This window comes from Pinus tabuliformis, chromosome X (genome assembly GCF_031772625.1).
Source record: "Pinus tabuliformis cultivar Carrire ecotype Pingquan chromosome X, CPIR1, whole genome shotgun sequence".
In the NCBI taxonomy this organism is placed as follows: Eukaryota; Viridiplantae; Streptophyta; class Pinopsida; order Pinales; family Pinaceae; genus Pinus; species Pinus tabuliformis.
The window spans coordinates 600,749,627-600,771,320 of NC_142308.1; the positions used below are offsets into that span (position 1 = coordinate 600,749,627).

At 43.6% G+C, this 21,694-nt stretch overlaps 1 protein-coding gene across 5 annotated transcripts in view; it reads right to left on the reverse strand.

Annotated features, from left to right (window-relative positions):
- LOC149141463 (SWR1 complex subunit 6-like) overlaps positions 1–21,694 on the reverse strand; it is a 280,589-nt gene that overhangs the window by 122,083 nt on the left and 136,812 nt on the right. For all 5 annotated transcript variants that reach the window (XM_089449561.1, XM_089449557.1, XM_089449559.1 and 2 more), the window contains one exon: positions 14,264–14,403. In XM_089449561.1, the coding sequence (XP_089305687.1) occupies positions 14,264–14,371 (108 nt within the window). In that variant the 5' untranslated portion in view covers positions 14,372–14,403. The remainder of the gene's footprint in view (positions 1–14,263; positions 14,404–21,694) is intronic.

A 21,694-nucleotide genomic window follows, 5' to 3' on the forward strand; every position in this document is an offset into this window, starting at 1 on the left:
GAATTTTTAAAGATAAGGGTATAATTTTGGTCAGTAAGCTGACCTGAACTTGTCAAACTCATGTCGGCTTAGCTAGGAGACACATCCCTTTGTTTTTGCACAAAAGAGTATATATATAGAGGGAACTCCGCACTTTTGGAGGACAGATAGCTCGGATTCATCAAGCAAAGAAGGACGCAGCAAGTTCACATCTTGTGAACTACACAAGCCCAGAATTGCGGATTACCTTGACTGTGGATTAAGGCGGAGTAAGGTCTCTATTTAGGGTTATAACCTTGCTCAGAACTGCAGACTATTATCCAGAATTGCAGAATGTTTTTTCACTACGGATTGGGGCAGAGTATCTTCGAATTGTCGCTTCTATCTAACTTGGAACTTATAACAGTGCCCAAATTTCATCTAACTATAGTAGTGATCTCGGTGATACATGCTTGTTTGACTACCTACGAACTGTCTCTATTTTAGACCCTGTAGTTCTCTGATTGGACAGTAAACAGTGATGCAAAGTACTTCGGATCTTTTGTTGAGACAATGAATAGGACCTCAGACTGTGTCAACAGAACCTCAGACTGTGACTTAGAAGTTTGATTGGGTTGCAACAGGACCTTGGACTATGATGTGAAATAGCTCGGACTGTATATGACAGTGCCTCGGACTACTGCAGAAGCTCCTTCCTCATATTCTCTTGGACTGTAACTCCAATACAATGCTCAAACTTCATTTCAATTCTTGATTGGACTGTGCTCAATAGTGCTAGGATACTTGAAGACTACAATGACTGTGATCCGAGACACTGGCTCAGACTCCTAAAGATGTTGATTAGAGCAGCAACAGAAGATCAAACTAAGGGCTCGAACAGAAGTAAACTCATAGGCTCAGAAGACAAGTGCACAATGAATTCAAGCACAAATACACAGTGAAGTAATCCTGAACTAGCGAAGACAGTGAATCCTTCAGTGAAGACAGTCAAGTTGAACAGTGAAGACAGTGAAGCATTTCAAGTAAGTTATATTTACACTCTCTATTAATAACAACAGGATGGGTGTCCTTGGAGTTGGTGCTCCTAAACTCAAGGTTGGTGCCTTGGATAGATAGGATCAAAGCCCTAGAGGTGAGAGCCTCATCAAAACCAAGTTGGAGTTTGGGAACATATTTATATTGTATACAATTCCTTTTTTATTAATAATACAATTATTATACTTTGATTTGATTTAAATTGTGAAGAATCTAACTGGTAAAATAACAATTGAAAAGAAATATTGATTCAACCCCCTCTCAGTATTTCCAACAAAAAGGTGCACAAAAACTGCCCAGAAATTTATATGCTTTTAACCCCAGACTCCTTGGCTAAAACCCACAAAAACCCAGAAATCGTTTGGCTCGATTTGGACTTCCCAAAATCGACCCCCAAAGGCACTATTCAATCCCAAACAATTCTACATTGTTTGCCGCAAAGATACAGCTTAAAACCCCACATTCGGTGCTCAGAAAACTATGAAACTTTATATTTGGGATCCTTGTCAAAAACCCAAAAAGGATTTTGGTTGGTTTAGACTTCCGATTTTCGACCCCCTTGGAGCCTCACCTCAGCTCTAGCTGCCAATTTCGACTTGTTGGAAACTGCTTGTAAATCCACCTGAAAACTTCTCCAAAATGTTGAGTTCACCCGTGCTATCCAATCCCTGACTCCCCGGATGATCTCTTGGCCCAACTCAACTGCTCCCAAGTACCACGAAAATTTGTTGTGTGGCCTCTACGCTGTCCCCCAACCCAGTAGTTCAAATTGCTGGAATGTTGGCTCAGCTGGCTGTAAAACCCAGCAAGAATGTTGGTCTAATGTTGCTACCTCAGCTCCCCAACTCCCAGACAAGCAATCAGATCTTTGCTTGCCTCAATCTCCCTCTGCGTGTTTCCTGGCTACCTAGAAATACGCACTCCTTGCTCTGCGTTGGTTGGTGGTGCTATGTCACTGCCCCGGAACTCCTGAAATCCTTGTAGAACTGCCTCTCTAGGGCAGGCACAAATGATCCCCCGAAGTAGAGGTTGAATCTCCCGCTTGAGAGATTCGTGGCTAAACAACCAATTGACTCAGCTAAACAGCAGAGTGAACAGTCAAGTGATTTTGTTTGCAAGATGTATGAATGAATCCCAAAATGAGAGTTGCTCCCTCCTTATAACTCCTTGGGCCTTATATCTCCTTGGGCCTCCCTTGCCTCATGTACATTGTAGGCCCTCCATCCACCTATTCGACTTTCCCTCCAAGCTATTCGAATGGGCCAATTTGAATTCCCATGTGGGTGGCCCCCACATTCCACTAGCAACCAAACTAAGTCGAATTACCTCCTAAGTCCCTAAGTCGAAAATGATGGGTCCTCTTCCTTAGCCAAAATTGTGCAAAATTGTGCAGCAACACCCTGTTACAAATGTGTTTGAGAAGGCACATGACAGTCCTCCCCTCCCAAATGTTGCTTGCCCTCAAGCAACCTCAAAGATGGGTACTCCAATGTGTGCTCACCCTCCCAAGTGGCATGCTCATCTGGCAAGTTCTTCCAACGCTCCAAAAATCGCTTGTCCTCAAGCAATGCCTGAACGAGCATCCTCTCTAACTGTTGCTCCCCATTGTCATTGTAACATGTCCCAGGGTCCCAGAAGTGCCACTAAATCGTTCCTGACCTCAGCACTGTCCTAATATGAAAGAATCCTTCAATACTAGGATCCCAAGCCATCCTGTCCAACATGAAGCTCCCCTCGCTCCACTCACTATCCTGCCCGGTGCAAGTACCAAAAGTCCCTTGCTCCATCAGTGGCTCACTAAATCCCAATGGAAGATCTGTATGATCTCCCACTGCAGTAGCCAGCACATCCCTAAAGGTTATTGAGTTGTGAAGAGTTGTGATGCCTCAGTTCCCTGCTACTCTGACTATGTCATACTCCCCATCGTGCGTAGACAGTATCCTCCTCTCCTAGAACTCGATGGTGGAATACTGAAAGAGAAGAGACATATTCTGCCTGGGCATCTCCATGGCACCATGGCCTACCCATCCAAATTTAACTTCGAACTTGTGCAACAATAGAGAATGTTAACCTCCCCAATATGATGAAACCCTCTGTGAACCCCCATGTGTCATCCCAAGAGTGAACTATATCACTGTCTGCAACGACTCTACTCATCACAAGTGATCTATCGATCAACTTAATCCCTACATCCCATAGGCAGACCTGCTACGGCATAGCCCTAACAGCCAATGGAATCCCTTTGGCCCTCATCTCTAGTCCCTGCATGCCACCCATATATAGGCTCCATACATCATGAACTAATCTGAGGCATGCTAAACTATTCGCTGCCTGCCACTGTGTAGTATTGTAGTACTGATGACTACTGGAAACCACGTGTGCCAAATGTCTACCCCTTGAATGCAACCAATAGATGGTTATTGGATACGCACAATCGACTCAATGTATGCGGATCCATCCTGCTCCTGCAAACCATCGCCACTGGTTCAGCTACCTGCCCCTTGGAGAATGTGTTGATACAATGTCGGGAACCCGGATACATACTGGACAACTATCTCAGCCGTACATGGTATCCTCTGCTCATGCATGGTCCAAACATGCCCTGTGGAAAGAGTGAAACATGTCTCCCCTATGACCAGCTCCCCAGGCATAGGATCAGTGATGAATGATATGCCATCCCTGTTGGTGATCACCTCATCCCTCGACTTGTGGTTGTCAACTCGCACACCGACTCGATGCCCCCACTGAGAAGTCTCCCCTCTATAGCACCAAGTGGCATCTAAATATCTTGGGTGAGCTCCCTGTCCCCTACTGCTCGTGCCCAGAGTGTCAAAGGACAGCAACCAGATCGCCCGTCACTGTAAGTGACGTAGAAGAGGGTCAAGAATGTGAGTCCCCATGGATACCATCAAGTATCGCTCATCTGTGTCCCCATCGATCTTGGGTGAACTACACCCAAAGGTATGCTCGATATCTCCGTCCATGGGTGTCCCTGGAGGCAACACTCCAAGACCTCGTTGTGCAGCACCATACGCCTCTGCATACCACTGATCATCCCAGTACTCCTGGACATGCCACTGTACACCACAGCCTACCCCTGTACACTGTTGGATACCCTCGATTGCAGCTATGCCATCTTGTACCATCCTGCTTCCTACCTGTGTCACTGCACCTGTCACTCCCCGCATGTACTCACTGCGATGTGAGGCACTCCCACTCTGCAACGCAGTCCAACACACTACAGCACACCACCATGCATCTCCATGCCCACCTGTAGACCACTACTCAACGCTAGATGCTCCCACACATCCCTAGATATGATGGCCTAGAGCTATGTCTCTACGTGTCAGGCCACACCCGATCAGTATCATCACCTCCACCATCGCATCATTATCCCCGCCGATGAATGGATCTAATCCTCCAAATCCCCCCTGAGGGATCCAAGAAGTGACTCCCCCTATGTGTCAGCAGTGATGCCACCACTAACCAGCTCCTCTGTGCCCTGCACAAAAGTGAAGAGCCCCCAGCTCCATGCAAGGCACCGTCTGGTGACTTGCCAATGCCGTCTCCTCCGACAAACTCCTTCCAGAGTATGTTGATCACCCAGTGGTCCCGTGTACAAATGCCATAAACTGGTTGGCCATTGGTGCTGACCGAGACTCCCCTAGCGAGTGTGCATGCTCAACTGCTAGGTCAACTACACCATCCCGGTTGTAGTCAACCAGCATACATGGGAAATGATAGGTGGTCCCTCCCAGATCCCAATTCCAGTCGAGGCTTCCAGCATCCCTAGTGCCTGGAAACTCCTGTTGAGCTTCACCTGGGTCCACTACCATCTCCATAGTCCACTCCACCGCGTACCAACTCAGAATCTCTCGCCACCCAACCCCAAGAGAGGGATTGAATGTACAAACTCCTGCACATAGAACCCCAACATGCGGGTGTTGCACCCTGTGCAACTCAGGTCGTCTCATCTTGCTATCCTGGTCAATACATACAATCTGACTAGTTAACTCTGTCTCCATCTATCCAATGGGCCAAGGTAACCTAATAGTGCTGCCAGTCCCATTTATGTATGCCCGAAGAGGGCTGCTCTCACGCTCCAACGTGCACTCTAGCTGCACCAGTAGGGAATCCAACTACTCCCCAACGTGAGTCAATTTGGCTGTGGACTCGGCACAAACCACTCTCATGCCCTCCAGCTCCTTGTTCTACTGCAGAATCGCCTCTCACACTAACGCGGCCTTCCTTTTTAATGCTAGAAGGTCAGCCTGAAACTGATGGAACTATCGTGGGCATCTATCACCTGTAAACTCGGTCACGGCTCCAGATACCTCAACAATTGTTGGCATCTCGTCCAAGGATGGCACCCCCTCAACAAATGGCTCTATGCGAGTAGGCTCTATCCTCTCCACCAGGGTGTCAACTGGGGCTATCAAAGAAGTCTCTAATAAAGGTGACTCTTGCGCCACACCGAGTATATCGATGTGCTCATCACCATCTTGTGGACTCTCAGCATCATGCTCAACCTCCTCCTCAGGTTCCTGATATATAAAGCCAGGTTTCGACCAGCAAAAGTGCCCCCTAGTCTCACCCTCTAACCGTCTTTGTCCTATCTGCTCCTTTTCAGGAGATCTGGTGCCCTGATCTGGTCGACTTTCCCCACACGATGTAGATGGTTGCACCCCCACGGCCTACTCACCTCTAATGTCTTTGTTGTAAGGGTGAGGATGGGTTTGGTCTGTCACCCTCCTCAACTAGGCCAACCACTCATCGTCTCAATGAATTCTAACCCAGAATTTCTACATATTGAATTTCCCTTGGGCCATGGGTTTGTCTCCGGTTTCACCTATCACTGTGCACTCATACCCAAAGTTTCCATGATCTTCTGGCTAATTTCCCACAGCTGGGCCAAGATCATGCTCTGATACCATTGTAATGATCCTTAATAGGAATACAAGTGACAACAAGCAAATAATACATGCAGCAAATTACAAAAACGAAATATTCAGCAAACACCCATATAAAAGCTGCAAATGGAGAACTTCTGGGCCATTTTATTATATTTTTGCAAGTCAACTACAATAGATGATGGGATGGTGCACTTGGGCTTGTCTGAAAGGACAAGCAGGACCAAACCCAGGTAAGAAAATGGTTGAGCTGAAGGTTGCCCTGCTGTTGCACCAATCTGTAATGCGTTGCCCAGAAACTGTTGCTCTGCTGAAGTTCAAATGGTTGGAAGGTGCACTGAAACTGCCCAGAAATTTATATGCTTTTAACCCCGGACTCCTTGGCCAAAACCCACAAAAACCCAGAAATGGTTTGGCCCGATTTGGACTTCCCAAAATCGACCCCCAAAGGCACTATTCAATCCCCAACAATTCTACATTGTCTGCTGCAAAGATACGGCTTAAAACCCCACCTCCAGTGCTCAGAAAATTATGAAACTTTATATTTGGGATCCTTGTCAAAAACCTAGAAAAACCCAGAAAGGATTTTGGCTGGTTTAGACTTCTGATTTTCGACCCCCTTGGAGCCTCACCTCAGCTCTAGCTGCCAATTTCGACTTGCTGGAAACTGCCTGTAAATCCACCTGAAAACTTCTCCAAAATGCTGAGTTCACCCATGCTATCCAATCCCTAACTCCCCGAATGATCTCTTGGCCCAACTCAGTTGCTCCCAAGTACCACGAAAATCTGTTGTGTGGCCTTTGCGTTGTCCCCCAGCCCAACAGTTCGAATTGTTGGAATGCTGGCTCAGCTGGCTGTAAAACCCAGCAAGAACGCTAGTCCAATCCTGTTACCTCAGCTCCCCAACTCTTGGACAAGCAATCAAATCTCTTCTTGCCTCAATCTCCCTCTACGTGTTTCTTGGCTGCCCAGAAATACGCACTCCTTGCTCTGCGCTGGTTGGTGGTACTATGTCACTGCCCTGGAACTCCTGAAATCCTTGTAGAGTTGCCTCTCTAGGGCAGGCACAGATGGTCCCTCGAAGTAGAGGTTGAATCCCCCGCTTGAGAGATTTGTGACTAAACAGTCGGTTGACTCAACTAAACAGGAGAGTGAACAGTCAAGTGATTTTGTTTGCAAGATGTATGAATGAATCCCAAGATGAGAGTTGCTTCCTTCTTATAACTCCTTGGGCCTCGCTTGCCTCATATGGGCCCCTCCATCCACCTATTCGACTTTCCCTCCAAGCTATTCGAATGGGCCAATTCAAATTCCCATGTGGGTCGCCCCCACATTCCACTGGCAACCAAATTAAGTCGAATTGTCTCTTAAGTCCCTAAGTCAAAAATGATGGGTTCTCTTCTTTAGCCAAAATTGTGCAAAATTGTGTAGCAACACCCTGTTACAAATGTGTTTGAGAAGGGACATGACAAACATACATTCAACATATAGAATTCTAGCAATGAAATTTTTAGATTAAAACACATGGGACCGTCAACACATGTTGAAAATAAATATGCACATAAACAGACCAGCAACACACATAAAAATATACATAGATTTTTGGTAAACTTAGACCTAGGCAAAACCCCTTCAATCTTCTCCAGGGAAAACCTGTTAGAGAGCTCTTCAAATTTATTTATCTTTCAAGTTCAGGAAAAATACATTTGCAGACAAAACAAAACCACAAAATACAAGTTATCTCTTCAGCCCAAAACTCCTTGAAAATCGTGCCCACTTGAAGTTGAAAATATGTACTCTACGGATACTGACTGTACGAACTGTATTGTACGGATTCCGTAGGGACTATACGGATTTTCATACCGTTGTACAGACTGTAAGGATTTTTCAACAAAAAAATCTCAAAAACTTCTCTCGAACGGCGTGCAACTCACAGCATTAAATGTTGTTCATATTGTACCTTCTGTTCTCTTCTATGTCTTGTTCAGCTTGCTACAAGAAATTTCTCCTTCAAAACTTTTCTCCAGCTCTCAGCCTCCTTTCTCCAATCTGCTCTTAAAGAATGAATTCAGTCTCTTTTTTCTTTTCCCCCTTTTGTTTCCCTAAATGACTTTTGGGCAACCCTAAGATCTAATGGCTCAGATTCATTTAGAGCAAGGGATGAGAATAAATGTGCATTTAATTCTCACTTTCAATTTTTTAACTCACACATTAAATAAAGTACCCACATTGTACTTCATGTCTAAAGTCACTTTTCACTTTATAATTTAACATTGACTTTACCACTTATAAAGTCACTTTCACTTTATAAAGTCACACTTAGGGAAGGAATTATTTTGGACACTTTTCCCTAGGTAGAGACTAACCCATGGGAAACCACTTGTCCAAAGTACATTAAAAATCAACACACCCTCTTACCGAGGAAAGTGTTTCTCACCACACCCATCTTGTCCCTAAAATGGACATGCTTGCCTCTTGCAAGGACTTTGTGAGAACATTGGCCACTTGCTCATCTGTCGATATATACTCCAGCTTCATTGCCCCCTTTGAACATAGTTCCTGATGAAATGATATCTGATATCAATGTGTTTTGACCTGTCATGAAACATTGGATTCTCCGTGAGTTTAATGCAACTCTAATTATCACAGTGAATAATTGTCGGTCTCAACTCCTGATCAAATAGGCCATACAACAACTTGCAAAGCCAAATGGCCTCACAACTAGCTTGGCTGGCAGCCATATACCTAGCCTCCGAAAGGCTCAAAGCAACTGACTTTTACTTTCAACTGAACCATGACACAACTGTCGAACCCAATCCGAAGCAACACCCTGAAGCGTTTTTCCTGTCAGAAGCACACCCTGCCCAATCTGAATTTGTGTAACCTGCCAACCTCACTCCATCTCCCCGCCTATAGTCCAGACCATAATCAACAATCCCTTGCACGTAGAGAAGAGTGTGCTTCGCAGCTACCCAGTGCCCTTCTGGGCTCAACCATGAACTGGCTAAGTGTGTTCACTACAAAGCATATATTGGCCTAGTGTTGACAAGATACATCAAGGACCCAATAAGTTGCCTACACAATGTGGGATCCACCAAATTAGAATTTGAAGCATGAAGCTTCTTCCAATTGGTGATCATAGGTGTAGACATGGGTCTATAGTCTGCCATGTGAAATCTGCTCAACACATCCATAGCATACTGACCCTACCCCAAGAAGATATGCCCCTCCTCCTACCACACCTCAAACCCCAAAAAGTAATGCATCAGCCCAATGTCCTTCATCTCGAACACCATAGCAAGATCCTCCTTGCAACCATGAATCAGTCTCCCTGCCCCAATAATGAACAAGTCATCAACATACAGCACAAGAATGAGCAAATCATCCCCTACAACAATGTAGTATAGGTTCAGATCTGCATCACTCTTCGTGAAACCCATCTGCTGCAAGTATCAATCCTTGAATACCAAGCTCTCGGAGCTTGCTTAAGTCTGTAGAGTGCTCGCCTCAACCAGCATACATGGGTCTCCCGCCCAAGTATCTCAAAGCCTTGTGGTTGCTCAACATACACCTCCTCCTTTATAACTTCGTTCAGGAATGCAGTCTTCACATCCATCTGATGGATCTACCAACCAATTTCTGTAGCAATAGAAATAAGGGACCAAATAGAAGTGTACCGAGCTACGGGAGCGAAGGTCTCATCATAGTCAACTCCCTTTATCTGTGAGACTGAGAACCCTCTAGCCACAAACATCACCTTGAACTTCTCAATGCTGCCATCTGCAGCATGCTTTATCATGTAGAGCCACTTGGAAGTCACATTTGACTTGCCCTTAGGCCTAGGCACCACTTCCCAGACATTGTTCTCAGTGATAAAGGCATACCCCTCCACCATAGCCTCTCTCCATACCTCCTGGCAGGCAACCTCCTCATAGCTAGTAGGCTCAGAGTCAACAATGTTGGTAGCTTTGGCTACATAACTGCAAAACCGCTCAAGTGGCACACTCTCCCTGTTCACCCTCTTCGGAGGACCAACGGACTCTGCTTCCTTCAAGATGTCTTGAAGCCACTTGGGCCTCCTCTTCCCTGTAGAAGCTTCTCCATAGGGAACCTCATCCTCTGCCCCCCAGTCTAGTGAACCTGAAGGTCTACCAACTAACCCTGGTGTGCCTATACCAACACCTGTCCTCGAAGAACCTTTGCCTATGTCAGCTGAAGTGCCATGTGAACTTTGTACCAGCGGACTCCTTAAAGAAGTGCTTGGTGAGCTCACCACTGGTGCCCCAGATGTCACTAACACTAAAGTACCTCCTGTACCAGTCGATCCAGAACCCTGAGGTCCTGCTCCCTGTACCAAACCTCCCTACTGAGGAGAAGTCTGTGACTCTCTCTCATCATACTCCCATGATCTTTGATAGGCCCTCTCCTCCTCGAACCTCACATCCCTCCTAATCACCACTCTCCATTTAGAAGGAATGAAGATCTGATAGGGTTTCGAAGTCTCGTTGTAACCCATAAAGATACCCTTCTCTGCCATGGGTTCCAGCTTTGTCCTCTACTCCTTGGGGATATTAGAATATGTGAGACATCCAAAGATACAAAGATGTCCCACATGAGGCTTCTCTCCAGTGAAAGCCTCCTCAAGAGTCATATTTCCCAATACTCTCTGAGGACTCCTGTTCTGAAGATAAATAGCAGTATTGCAGGCCTTAGCCCACAAAAACAAAGGCAACCCCTGATCATGAATCATCGCTCTAGCAGCCCCAACAATAGCTCTATTCTTCCTTTCAAACACCCCATTCTACTGGGGGTTGTAAGGAACCGAGAACTCTCTCCCGATGCCCTCCTGTGCACAGAAGTCAGAAAACCCACCATCGGTGTACTCACCACCATTGTCTGACCTCAAGACCCGAATCTTCCTACCTGTCTGCTTTTCCACAAGATCTTTGAACTCTTTAAAGCGACTGAAGACCTCACCCTTGGTCTTTAGGAAATATAACATAATACTCGTAACCACCCAAAGACACATGAGACATACGACTACTGACAGCAGTATGAATCAAGTCTAGTATACCTGTAGATCTGTTGTCGCTCGTTGGGAATGGTAACTTGGTGTACTTGTCCAAAGCACACCCTCTGCAAACCTCATAATGCTCGACACTGAAATCAGGAACTCCAGTAGTGATCTCCCTCAGTACTCTCAAAATTCCATGATGCATATGCGCCATCCTCCGGTGCCATAACTCGCACAAGTTTCTACTGTTAGGGGTACTAGTGTGAGTGCTACCAGATGTGCTACTCACCAATGCTCCTGCCGACTGAAAACTGAACCTGTATAGTTTCCCAGAGCGGACTCCAATCACTTTGGCCAATGTGATGGAAGCTCCAATGGGATGTAACAATACCTACCCTCCTGAGAAAGTGACGTCAACCCCTTCTCTATAGCAGACACTGAAGTCAAGTTCTTCTTCATCCCCAGAACATATAAAACATCCATGACCTTCAAAGGAGGCAAAGACTCCCTCTCAAAAGCCACAGTCCCCACACCAACAACTCTCACAATGCGGTCATTTCCTAGTACAATCTCAATATCAAGTGCCCTCTCTACAAGCTCTGAAAAGAACTCTCGTGCACCTGTCATATGGCAGGAAGCCATGTTGTCTATGCACCACACATCAGATGATGTACTCTTACTAGATGTAGAAGTAATAAATGCAAAGTCCTTGTCAAACTATGAAGCAAACTGCTCCACCTCTGTTGAAGTTGCAGTATCCTTCTTCCCCTTGTTCTTCCTCTCAGGACACGTAGCAACATAGTGTCTCATCTTTTGACATGCCCAACATTTGACTTTGGACATATCCGTATCTTTCTTCTTCTCCTTTCCCTTAGCCCCATCTAATGAGGCCCATTTCTTGGTCTTCCCTTTGTTCTTCCCCTTGGCTGTCAAGGCTACATCCTCCCCATCTGCTATCTTCACCCCACCACTGCCAGTGTTCCGTATCTCATGTTGCACACAATCATCCCAGAATCTGTCCCAATTGGGAAGATTCTCCCTAGAGGTAACAGCGTCTCCAAAGACCTCCCAAGATTTAGGAAGTCCCGCTACAGCTCTCCTGCCTAACTCTGTGGGTGCAACTGCCTCACCAATAGCAGTCAAATCATCATGTACCTGTTTGACCCTGCCAAGATAATGAACCACACTTTCATCCTTTGTCATCCTGATGTTATTCAATTTTTCTTTGAGTACCATCTTCCTGCTCTCATTGGTACTCTGATAGAGAGTGGTTAGAGTTGTCCACATCTGATATGCATGTGTTTCCTCTCACCTAAGGAACCACATGATCCTTCAGACTATCCATCAAAATCTTTTTTGCCTTTGCATTATTTTTTGTGAATTCAGCAAGTTCATCTGCAACAATAGGAGATACAACCACTTGTCGCACTATGTCCCAAACCGTTGCCTCCTCAAACACTGTCTGAATTCTGTCCTTCCAAATGGCATAGTTGGATATCCTATCCAGTCTGTCCTCTATCCTTAAGAACATGGCCATGACTGTTGTCCAAAATTTACAAAACCAAGAAAATAGAGAAATGAACTTTCCAGCACACCTTGTTGTCCCAAAAGTTTAGTCTGTGTGAAATTTCACCTTGCTGTCCCAAAATATCAGTTTGTTGTCCAAACTAAGTTTGTTGTCCCAAAATATCAGTCTGTTGTCCAAACTGAGTTTGTTGTCCAAAAATTCAGAAACCACTGTTTGTTGTCCCAAACTACTATTTGTTGTTCAAACTGCAATTTTCAGCTTGTAGCTCTGATACCATTTTGAAATTTGACGACTAAAAAGTTTCCTGCAATCCCAACCTGGTTTTGATTTCACCTTATCTCTCTCATTCAGTTAAATGCTATTTCCCATAAACATACATTCAACATATAGAATTCTGAAAATGAAATTTTCATATTAAAACACATGGGACTGTCAACATATGCTGAAAATAAATATGGACATAAACAGACCAGCAACACACATAAAAATACACACAGATTTTAGGTCAACTTAGACCCAGGCAAAACCCCTTCAATCTTCTCCTAGGAAAACCTGTTAGAGAGCTCTTCAAATTTATTTATCTTTCAAGTTAAGGAAAAATACATTTGCAGACAAAACAAAACAGCAAAATACAACTTACCTCTTCAGCTCAAAATTCCTTGAAAACCGTGCCCACTTTGCCTCGATTTTCATGCCCACTTGAAACCGAAAATACGTATTGTATGGATACAGACTATATGGATTGTACTGTACGGATTCCGTACAGACTGTACGAATTTCGATACCGTTGTACAAACTGTATGGATTTTTCAACAAAAAAATCTCAACAAATTTCTCCTTCAGAACTTTTCTCCAGCTCTCAACCTCCTTTCTCCAATCTACTCTTGAAGAATGAATGCAGTCTCTCTTTTCTTTTACCCCTTTTATTTCCTTAAATGACTTTGGGCAACTCTAAGATCTAATGGCTCATATTCATTTAGATCAAGGGATGAGAATAAATGTGCATTTAATTCTCACTTTCTAATTTTTTAACTCACCCATTAAATAAAGTAACCACATTGTACTTTATGTCTAAAGTCACTTTTCCCTTTATAATTTAACATTGACTTTACCACTTATAAAGCCACTTTCACTTTATAAAGTCACGCTTAGGGAAGGAATTAATTTGGACACTTTTCCCTAGGTAGAGACTAACACATGGGAAACCAATTGTCCAAGGTACATTAAAAATCAACAGTATCTACTTCCGATTCCTTTGGATTCTATTATTATACTATATGGGTTCCTTCGAGGATGCATGGTGTCTACTTCTTCTCTGTGGAGAGTGGCAGCTAACTGCAATTAAGTACCTTTTTACTGTGATTGCAGCCTTGTCAAACTGCTTGATGCAGGGTTTACTCTAAAATTGCAGAATGTAATCTTCATTAGGCTCAACCGTCTCCAGTTGAAATTTCTAATATGTGCCAACCAAGCACTCAGGCTCTGTGCTTTTGTCCATGAGTTTAGAAGATTCACAACCCAATGGAGTGAAACAAAATTCAAATATCGTTATCACATGCAGGGAATGAACATGAAATTAGGAGTACTAACTTACTAAGCCTTCCCAAAAAACAGATCACCAGCTACATTCATAGTATTTAAGGTAGCTCTAGTAATAGAGTTACCAAATATCTTAAAGGAAAGTTTATTGAGAGTGTGGTCCTAATAGTTATACAAAATAATTGAATAGCTTTAAAGAAATAATTGCAAACACAAAAAATCAGTAGAGTTTACATGTCAAATCAACCCCAAAATTACCTGTGTGCGGTTATCAGCACTTGCCAGAGCAGCATTCATCCTAGGAGCAACCTTGCGAATACGAGTAGATGACCGGTGCACGGCAATGTTAACTGCTTCATCCTCCATTGTTTTGACTGTAAACCACTACTGATTCAAAACTGTACAAAATTCACAGAAGATTGCAATGGTTATTCAAACAAAAAATGAGCATGTAAGCTTGAAATGTTTCAGCTTAAAAATATACCTATTCAAAAATCGACTTAATAGTAGAAAACTTTAAACGACCTACAAAACTGTTAATAACAGATATGATGTTGAAATGGAATTATTCGGCCTTTCTGCCCACGACTGCAGATATTAATTCCCACCGAAAAGTCACTTGAGATTCAGAGTTCAATTCCCAGAGAGTCTATTTGGCATTACAGTGCAAATAACTGCAGATCAGTATAGGGAGTCATGACTACAATAATTGACTTTTGTTTGCCCATCCATAGGCATCCTTACCCACTAAGTTTCTTTTTGCCAGGTATAGGCATAGCAGGGTAATATTTTTGGTATAGACCCCAAAAGCATGACATACTATCTAGAAGCCTCTATTGTAAAACCTGGAGTCGGAAAGCCTGAGCAAAATACCTCCCATATCACCAAGAGATGGCATGGAGAACTAACTGGAGCTTACTTCTAGGAAATCTTGATGATCTCAGAAAGGGTTAATGGCATTATGAAAAGTAGTTCCTTGATGAATGATTATGTAATCTGTCCCGTAGTACCTCTAGTACCCAGTAATTGCACAGCACTAATGGCTGAATAAGTATGAGGGAAGCGGTGTCTGTGGACATCATTCTACGGAAAAATATACTGCCATCAAGTAAGTTGAGACCACATCATCTATTAGAAGCATGGAAATGACAATAAAAGGTGTGCCCTAATACCGTGAGAAGTTTGTTAATTTTGGGAATTTGCTTGGCCACTATATTCTGGTACAGTACAGTCTTCCTAACGCAGGGTGTTACAATAAAAGAAGTTAGTTACAAACCTATCTCGCTAACATTACAGTGCTTTCAGGCACGTTTGTCAAAGAAGTTTCCAAATGACAGAAGAAGGAACTGAGCAGTGTGCAATTTTTCCTGACCAGCATAACCCTGTCTTCAACTCGGCCACAGATTCTGTCTAGGGCCTGCCCGGCATCTCTGTCAAGTGCAAAATCAGATCCTACCTCAGACCCAAATTTCAGATGAGGCCTTGCCCAGCAAGCTAAAGGGCGCAAAAGGAATAAATGAGGTTTTGTTTCGCCTATGTGCAATAATTTTTTTACTTGGAGCCTGCCTCAACTTATGGTGTGAAGCATGGAACCAATCTAAGTTTATGGTATTATGTGTTGCTAACTATATATTGATAAGATGGCTGACCTGTAATTCAAAAGGACTGTCTCAGTATGAGGGGTTTTCTCAAACAAGACGCACGCTATATAAGCCCACCTTTGCCTTAAAGGAGGATGTGTGGACCTGCCACCCCTTTTTAAAAAGCTTTGGCTTCATGACTTAAAGGAGATGTGTGCAGTTACAAGCCCACATTTGAGGAGCATATGGAGACGGTTGGGATCACATTTGGAGAATGCCTCTTAAAAGATTCAGCGTGTTCACATATAGGGTGAAATTTGGGATGTTTCTTGCTTAAGGAATGGTCATAACTTATGGCTTATTTTATGAGGAAAAGGTGGTTCACCCTTCACTTGTGGAACAAGGGACCATTATTTGAAGGCTTTGGGGGCCGGACATGCATATTGGAACCCACTTGTTGATTTTTGTAGCTCGGGCAGGTACTTCTATACAGGCCTTGTGTCTAGGCGTGCAGAAGTCGCCCTCATTCTCCTTAGAACACTTGCTCTATTGTGAGCAAGTTACTAATGTAACTTAGCCCAAGTCTAATTTAAGAAAAAGCACATATTAATATGTTGACTTATTGAGCTAATAGAAACTTAGGAAAAGTAGAGTAATTTACTTTAGTTTTAATCTTAGCCATTGATCTCAAATGAGGTGAGATCTAATCTCAATCATCAATCACTTTGAGATTAGGGCTAGGGTTAGGAATTTAGCTCAATTGTGATGTTCCTACTTAGTAATTTTGCTAAGTAATTACAATTTTGCACAATTTTGAGTTTTGCTATGATGGACTTAGGAAAAGTGGGTTAGGAGGACCCCACTTTGCAATTTTGGCTAAGGGAGGCTCCAACATAGGAGAAAGGGAAGCAAATCGAAATCATAGTGGATGGTGGGGGCCACCCCAAGAGGAATACGCACCCCTTGGAGCAACACACACTTGTGGAGAGAGAGAGAGAAGAGGGGGTCGATGTATGGGACCCACATGGAGAGAGAAGGAGCTCAATGATAAATAGGAGGAGAATGCATCATTTTGGGGCTTTTGATCATTTGACAATTGAACTCTCTTGTATGCTTGAGTTGTTGAGCCAAGTCTACACAGTGTTGTTCAGCACACGAGATTTTCGAGGGGAGATCTCACCTCCATCTTCAGTGGACTTCGAGTGCCACCCTAGGGGAGTTATTACTACATTTTGGAGTTGTTCCGAGAGATTCTACAGGGGAAATTCGAGCCATTCTTGGAGCAGACTGGGCACAGAAGGGCACGCACACTCTTGGGGAGAAATAGCTTCAGGGCAGACTCAATTTCGGGCTTTTAGGGGCACACTTTCTTGTTGTTTTACAACATATTTGCAGAGGTTTGGAGGGTTGACTTGGTGGCCATTCCTCAGGCCGAATTTCTCGATTTCTGGGCATGCATAGAGGTGGACTGGCTTGGCCTGTGCAGTCCCTTAAGGAGCGAAGTTATTGTGGGAGGATTGACCAGGGACTTGGGGCTGAGATTTGCCAGGAGACATAAGAGGAATTTTGATTGGATTTCTCAACATTTTGGAGGTCTTTTTGGCAGCGAATTCACAGGTGGTGCGAATAGCCAGTTGGAGGAGGAACTCGCATTATTTGGGGCTTTCCGGGAGATTGGAGCGAGGCCCAACCTTTTCTGGGTCTTTGTGAGTATTGTGAGGACCTACAAACTTACAGTTAACTTTACATAATTTTTTAAGCACTCTAGAGGGGTCAAACACCAATTCCTTTCCAGCCAGAAACAGTGGAATTCTTGGACCAACAAAGGGATTGAAGGAGAAATACTTCCTAGCATCCGAGCAACACCTTTCTCTCACCTGGGACTTGTCTAGCTTGCTTTAGCAAGCCCAGGTGCACATACTCCATACATATATTGTACTCTCCTTGATTTGATAATAAAATGGCTCAGCTTGGCGCAGAGTTTGGGAAATTTGTGGTTGTCTGGTTGCATGTTTGGATTTTGTGTTGCATATTGTGATTTTGCATGATTATCATTATTAATTTCCTAGTAGGAATACTACAGTGGTATTAGAACACCGGTCTTAGCTCAACCGTGGGGGGAATCTTCTATGACCCAGAAGAAAAGCAAAACATTACCTACAAGAGGCATAGATACAGAAGTCAAGAGAGGGAGTTAGAGATCACACCTTATTCTAAGACCCCAGAACAAGAGGTAGTGGAAGTAAACATGGTGGAACTATTGATTTTTGTAGCATCGGTTGTGTTCTAGCCACAAAATTTGGTGGAAAGGCTAGAATACATGTATTTTCTAAAACCCAGAAATCGTTTCTGGAAATTCGACCTAGAGACAACTTAATTAAAATAATTAATCTTTTTGAATGGTGCTTAAGTCTGAACTTAGGAAAATTGATTAATTAAAGGGTAATAATTAAGTCATGGTGAAATCTTCTAGAAGAAGAAATGGATCGAGTTCTAGTTAATCTTAGCCATTGATTATGTTTTAATCTTGGTCGTTGATGTCTCAACAAGAGATTATAAGAAGAAATCTGATGGGGGTTGGAGAACACACTTGGAGCCACCAGAAATTTGATTTTGTTGGGAAATCAATTTCCAAAGTAGCAGCTGTGAGTTGTCGAAGGTGATTAAGTGAAGTCGAAGCAGTGAGAAAGGGGCAGGGATAGTAAGGCCGAAAGGAATTTTCTCCAATCTAGTTAGTGCATAGCAGAGAGGCAGTGAGTGCCACAGAGAGGTAGCGTAGAGCTTCACAGGGAGATTCATATTTTGTTGAGGAGAATTCGAAATTCAGACCCAGAAACCGAAGTGGGAGCCCAGAGCCCAGGAGGATCGATTTTCCAAATAGCAGTGGATCAGTAAGCGAGAGATATGCCAGTTCGAGTTGTGGGACGCAGATCTGCGTAGGCTGATGCAGAGGCAGCTCATCTTGAGCCAAGATCAGTGTCAAATCACCGGTGGGAGTGAGATTTTTCTCACTAGATCTACTGTCAATTATTTCTCCGTATGGAAAGTTAAATTTGAGCTTCCATAGATTTGTACTCAGATTTACTATTGCATAATAATAAAACCCTCAGCTGTTTCACCAATTTCCCAAGTTGGGTTTTTCCGGGGACATTAGTCCAAAAATAATGGTGTATTATTGTGTTTGTGCATCTATTCTTCTAGTGTTTTTATTTCTTCCACAATATTTATTTTGTGAAGGCTGCAATGTATATGTTTCGATATTTGTCGTAGAAAACTGCAAATAATTTGTTCAGTTAATTTAACAAATACAAGAAATATTATCAGTTGTTGCAGTAGGATTCAGGGTTTCCGAATTTTCACAGGAACCAATGAGCAAAGAAGAAGCAGCATTTGAGAGCCTCTTGAAGGCTTTGAATGACCTGGAAAGGGGTAGAAAGAAATGTTGGAGGAAATTAAGCAGCAGAATTGTGACAAGAGTGTCCATCGGGATTTCTTATTCGAGGAGACCTCAGGGGTTTCTCACCAATACGACCATCAGTCACCTTTGACTCACCCACACGCTTTCAGTGAGCCAACCAAAACCACATTGCCCTCGTTTCTACCTTCAAGAGCTGGTGATCAGTCTGGCCAGGACGAGATTCCCATGGAAGAGTATTTTCAGGAATGGCAGTGGATGGGGGAGAAGTTTCGAGCTACATTAAGTTTCCAGGATTTCTGCCAACTCAAGCAAAATGAGAAGGGAAAGGGCGCAGGAGGTTCAGGCATGCAAAACTCTGGATTTGAAGCGTTCCATTCGGAGGATGTATCTCCCCACATTTGATGGCTCATCCAAGTGCACAGTTAAAGCATGGGTGGAGAAGTTAGATACGTATTTTCAGCTTAGCCGGATGACGGAGGTGGAAGCCATTAAAATGGCTACCTTGCACTTGGAGGGGGAGGCACGCGATTGGTGGTTCCATGGGTTGACCACACTAGGTCATGCCAATGTGAGCTCCTATGAGGACTTCACACAAAGGGTTGTGGAGCGTTTTGACAGGAGGGATTCGAAGTCATGTTGATTTTTGTAGCATCGGATGTACTCTAGCCTCTACATTTTGCAGAGAGGCTAAGACACGTGCATTCTCCAAGACCCATAAATCATTTGGGAAAATTCCACCTAGTGATGGTTTAATTAAAATAATTAATCATTTTTAATGTATTCCTAAGTCTAAACTTAGGAAATGTGATTAATTAAAGGGTATTAATTAAATCTAGTGTGAATCTTCTAGATAAAGACGAGGATCAACTCCCAGTTAATCTTAGCCCTTGATTATGTTTTAATCTTGGCCGTTGGTGCTCCAACGAGAGATTATAAGAAGGAGCTTGATAGGCACTTGGAGAACACACTGAGATAGTGAGATCTACAAATCGAATTTCTCAAGAGTAGCAGCGCTGAGTTGTCGAAGAGAGATCGAGTGATCTTCTTGCAATGAGGGGCAAGGATAGTAGACCGGAGAGGATTTTTCCAATCCCGGTGAGTGCAAGGCAGTGAAGGCATCGAGAGGTCCAGAGAGGCAGCACAATGCCACACAGAGGCCGCGCAGTGCTTCAGAGGGAGTCTGAAATTTTGCTAGGTAACAGTCGAGATCTAGTGCCAAAACCCAGTGTGTGAGTCTGAAAGGCCAGGGAGTCGAGTTTCCAGAGGGCAAAAGATCAGAAGGAGAGGGTGATGCAGTCCCTTGAGCTATGATGTAGTGCCTGCGTGAGCCCACGCAGAGACTGCACAGAGATAACGTAGGGAAGCTCATCCAAAGCCCAAAGCAGTGTCGGATATTTAGTGACAGTGTGAGATATTTTCTCACAACCTCTTTGCCAGTTTATTCTCTGTATCGGATAGCCAATTTGGGCATCCAATGATTTGTACTCAAAAAACTACTGCTTAATAATAAAAACCCTCAGTTGTTGCAACAGTTTTCCCGAGTTGGGTTTTTTGGGGAACGTTTGTCCAAAAACAACGGTGTAATTATCTGTGTTTACTTCTCTCCTGTGCAGTATTTTGTTTCCGCAGTATTTTATGTTGTGAAGGTTGCAATAGATTGTATTTCGATGTTTACTCTGTAACATTGTATATAACTTGATTCAGAAATTAACAAGTAGGAGAAATTTAATCAGTTGTTGCAGTAGGGGTTCGGGTCACCGAATTTTCACAAGGCATGCTTCAGAGAGCTTAACCAACTCAAGCAGACAGGCAACCCCCAGCATTGCATAGCACAGTTCTTGAGGATGTCTGTGATGGTGCCAAATTATTAGAGGCCAGGAGGGTCTACACCTTTGTGGAGGGTTTGGTTGAGCCCTTACGTAGGCTAGCGAGGGAAAGCAGACCGACTGCTCTATAGGAGGCAGTGAATCGCACATGGGATTTGCATAATGCAATTCCCAGGACCAGGGCACCATTTCCATCACAAGCTTCTTTCCCACATAGGGGCCGACACACTAGACCCTCACAGCAGAGAGATGTTCAAGAGCATGGGCAACTGGAGGATGAGACCAAGAGAGACCTTCGTAGGAGGAAGCTGTGCTTCACTTGCCAGGAGCCATGGGCACCTAGGCATAGGTGTACCAAAGGAAAGGCCCATTATATAGAGATGTTTTATGATAGCGCGTCAGAGGGTGTTGTAGAGCAAGAGGATGATGTAGGAGCTAGTGAGTTACAGAGCATTGTAGGTAGGGGAGTGTTGATTTGGGGTAGCATCAGATGTGCTCTAGGCCTCAAATTTTGTAGGGAGGCTTGGGCGCATGTATTCCAAAGAACCCAGAAAGTGTTTTGGAAAATTCCACCCAGAAACAATTTTATTAAAATAATTAATATTTTTTAATGGGATCCTAAGTCTAAACTTAGGAAATTAAAATATTAATGGGCATTAATCTAATTGTGGGTGTAACTTCTAGAAGAAGACGAGGATCAAGCTAAAATGATCTTAGCCATTGATTAACTTTTAATCTAGGTTGTTTTATGTCAATGAGAAGATTATTTAAGGGAGCTTGAGGATCATTTGGAAAACACATCGAAGAGATCAAGAGATCAAATTTCTGAAGTGAGAAGTTCTCATGAGGAAGTTTTGATCGAGGA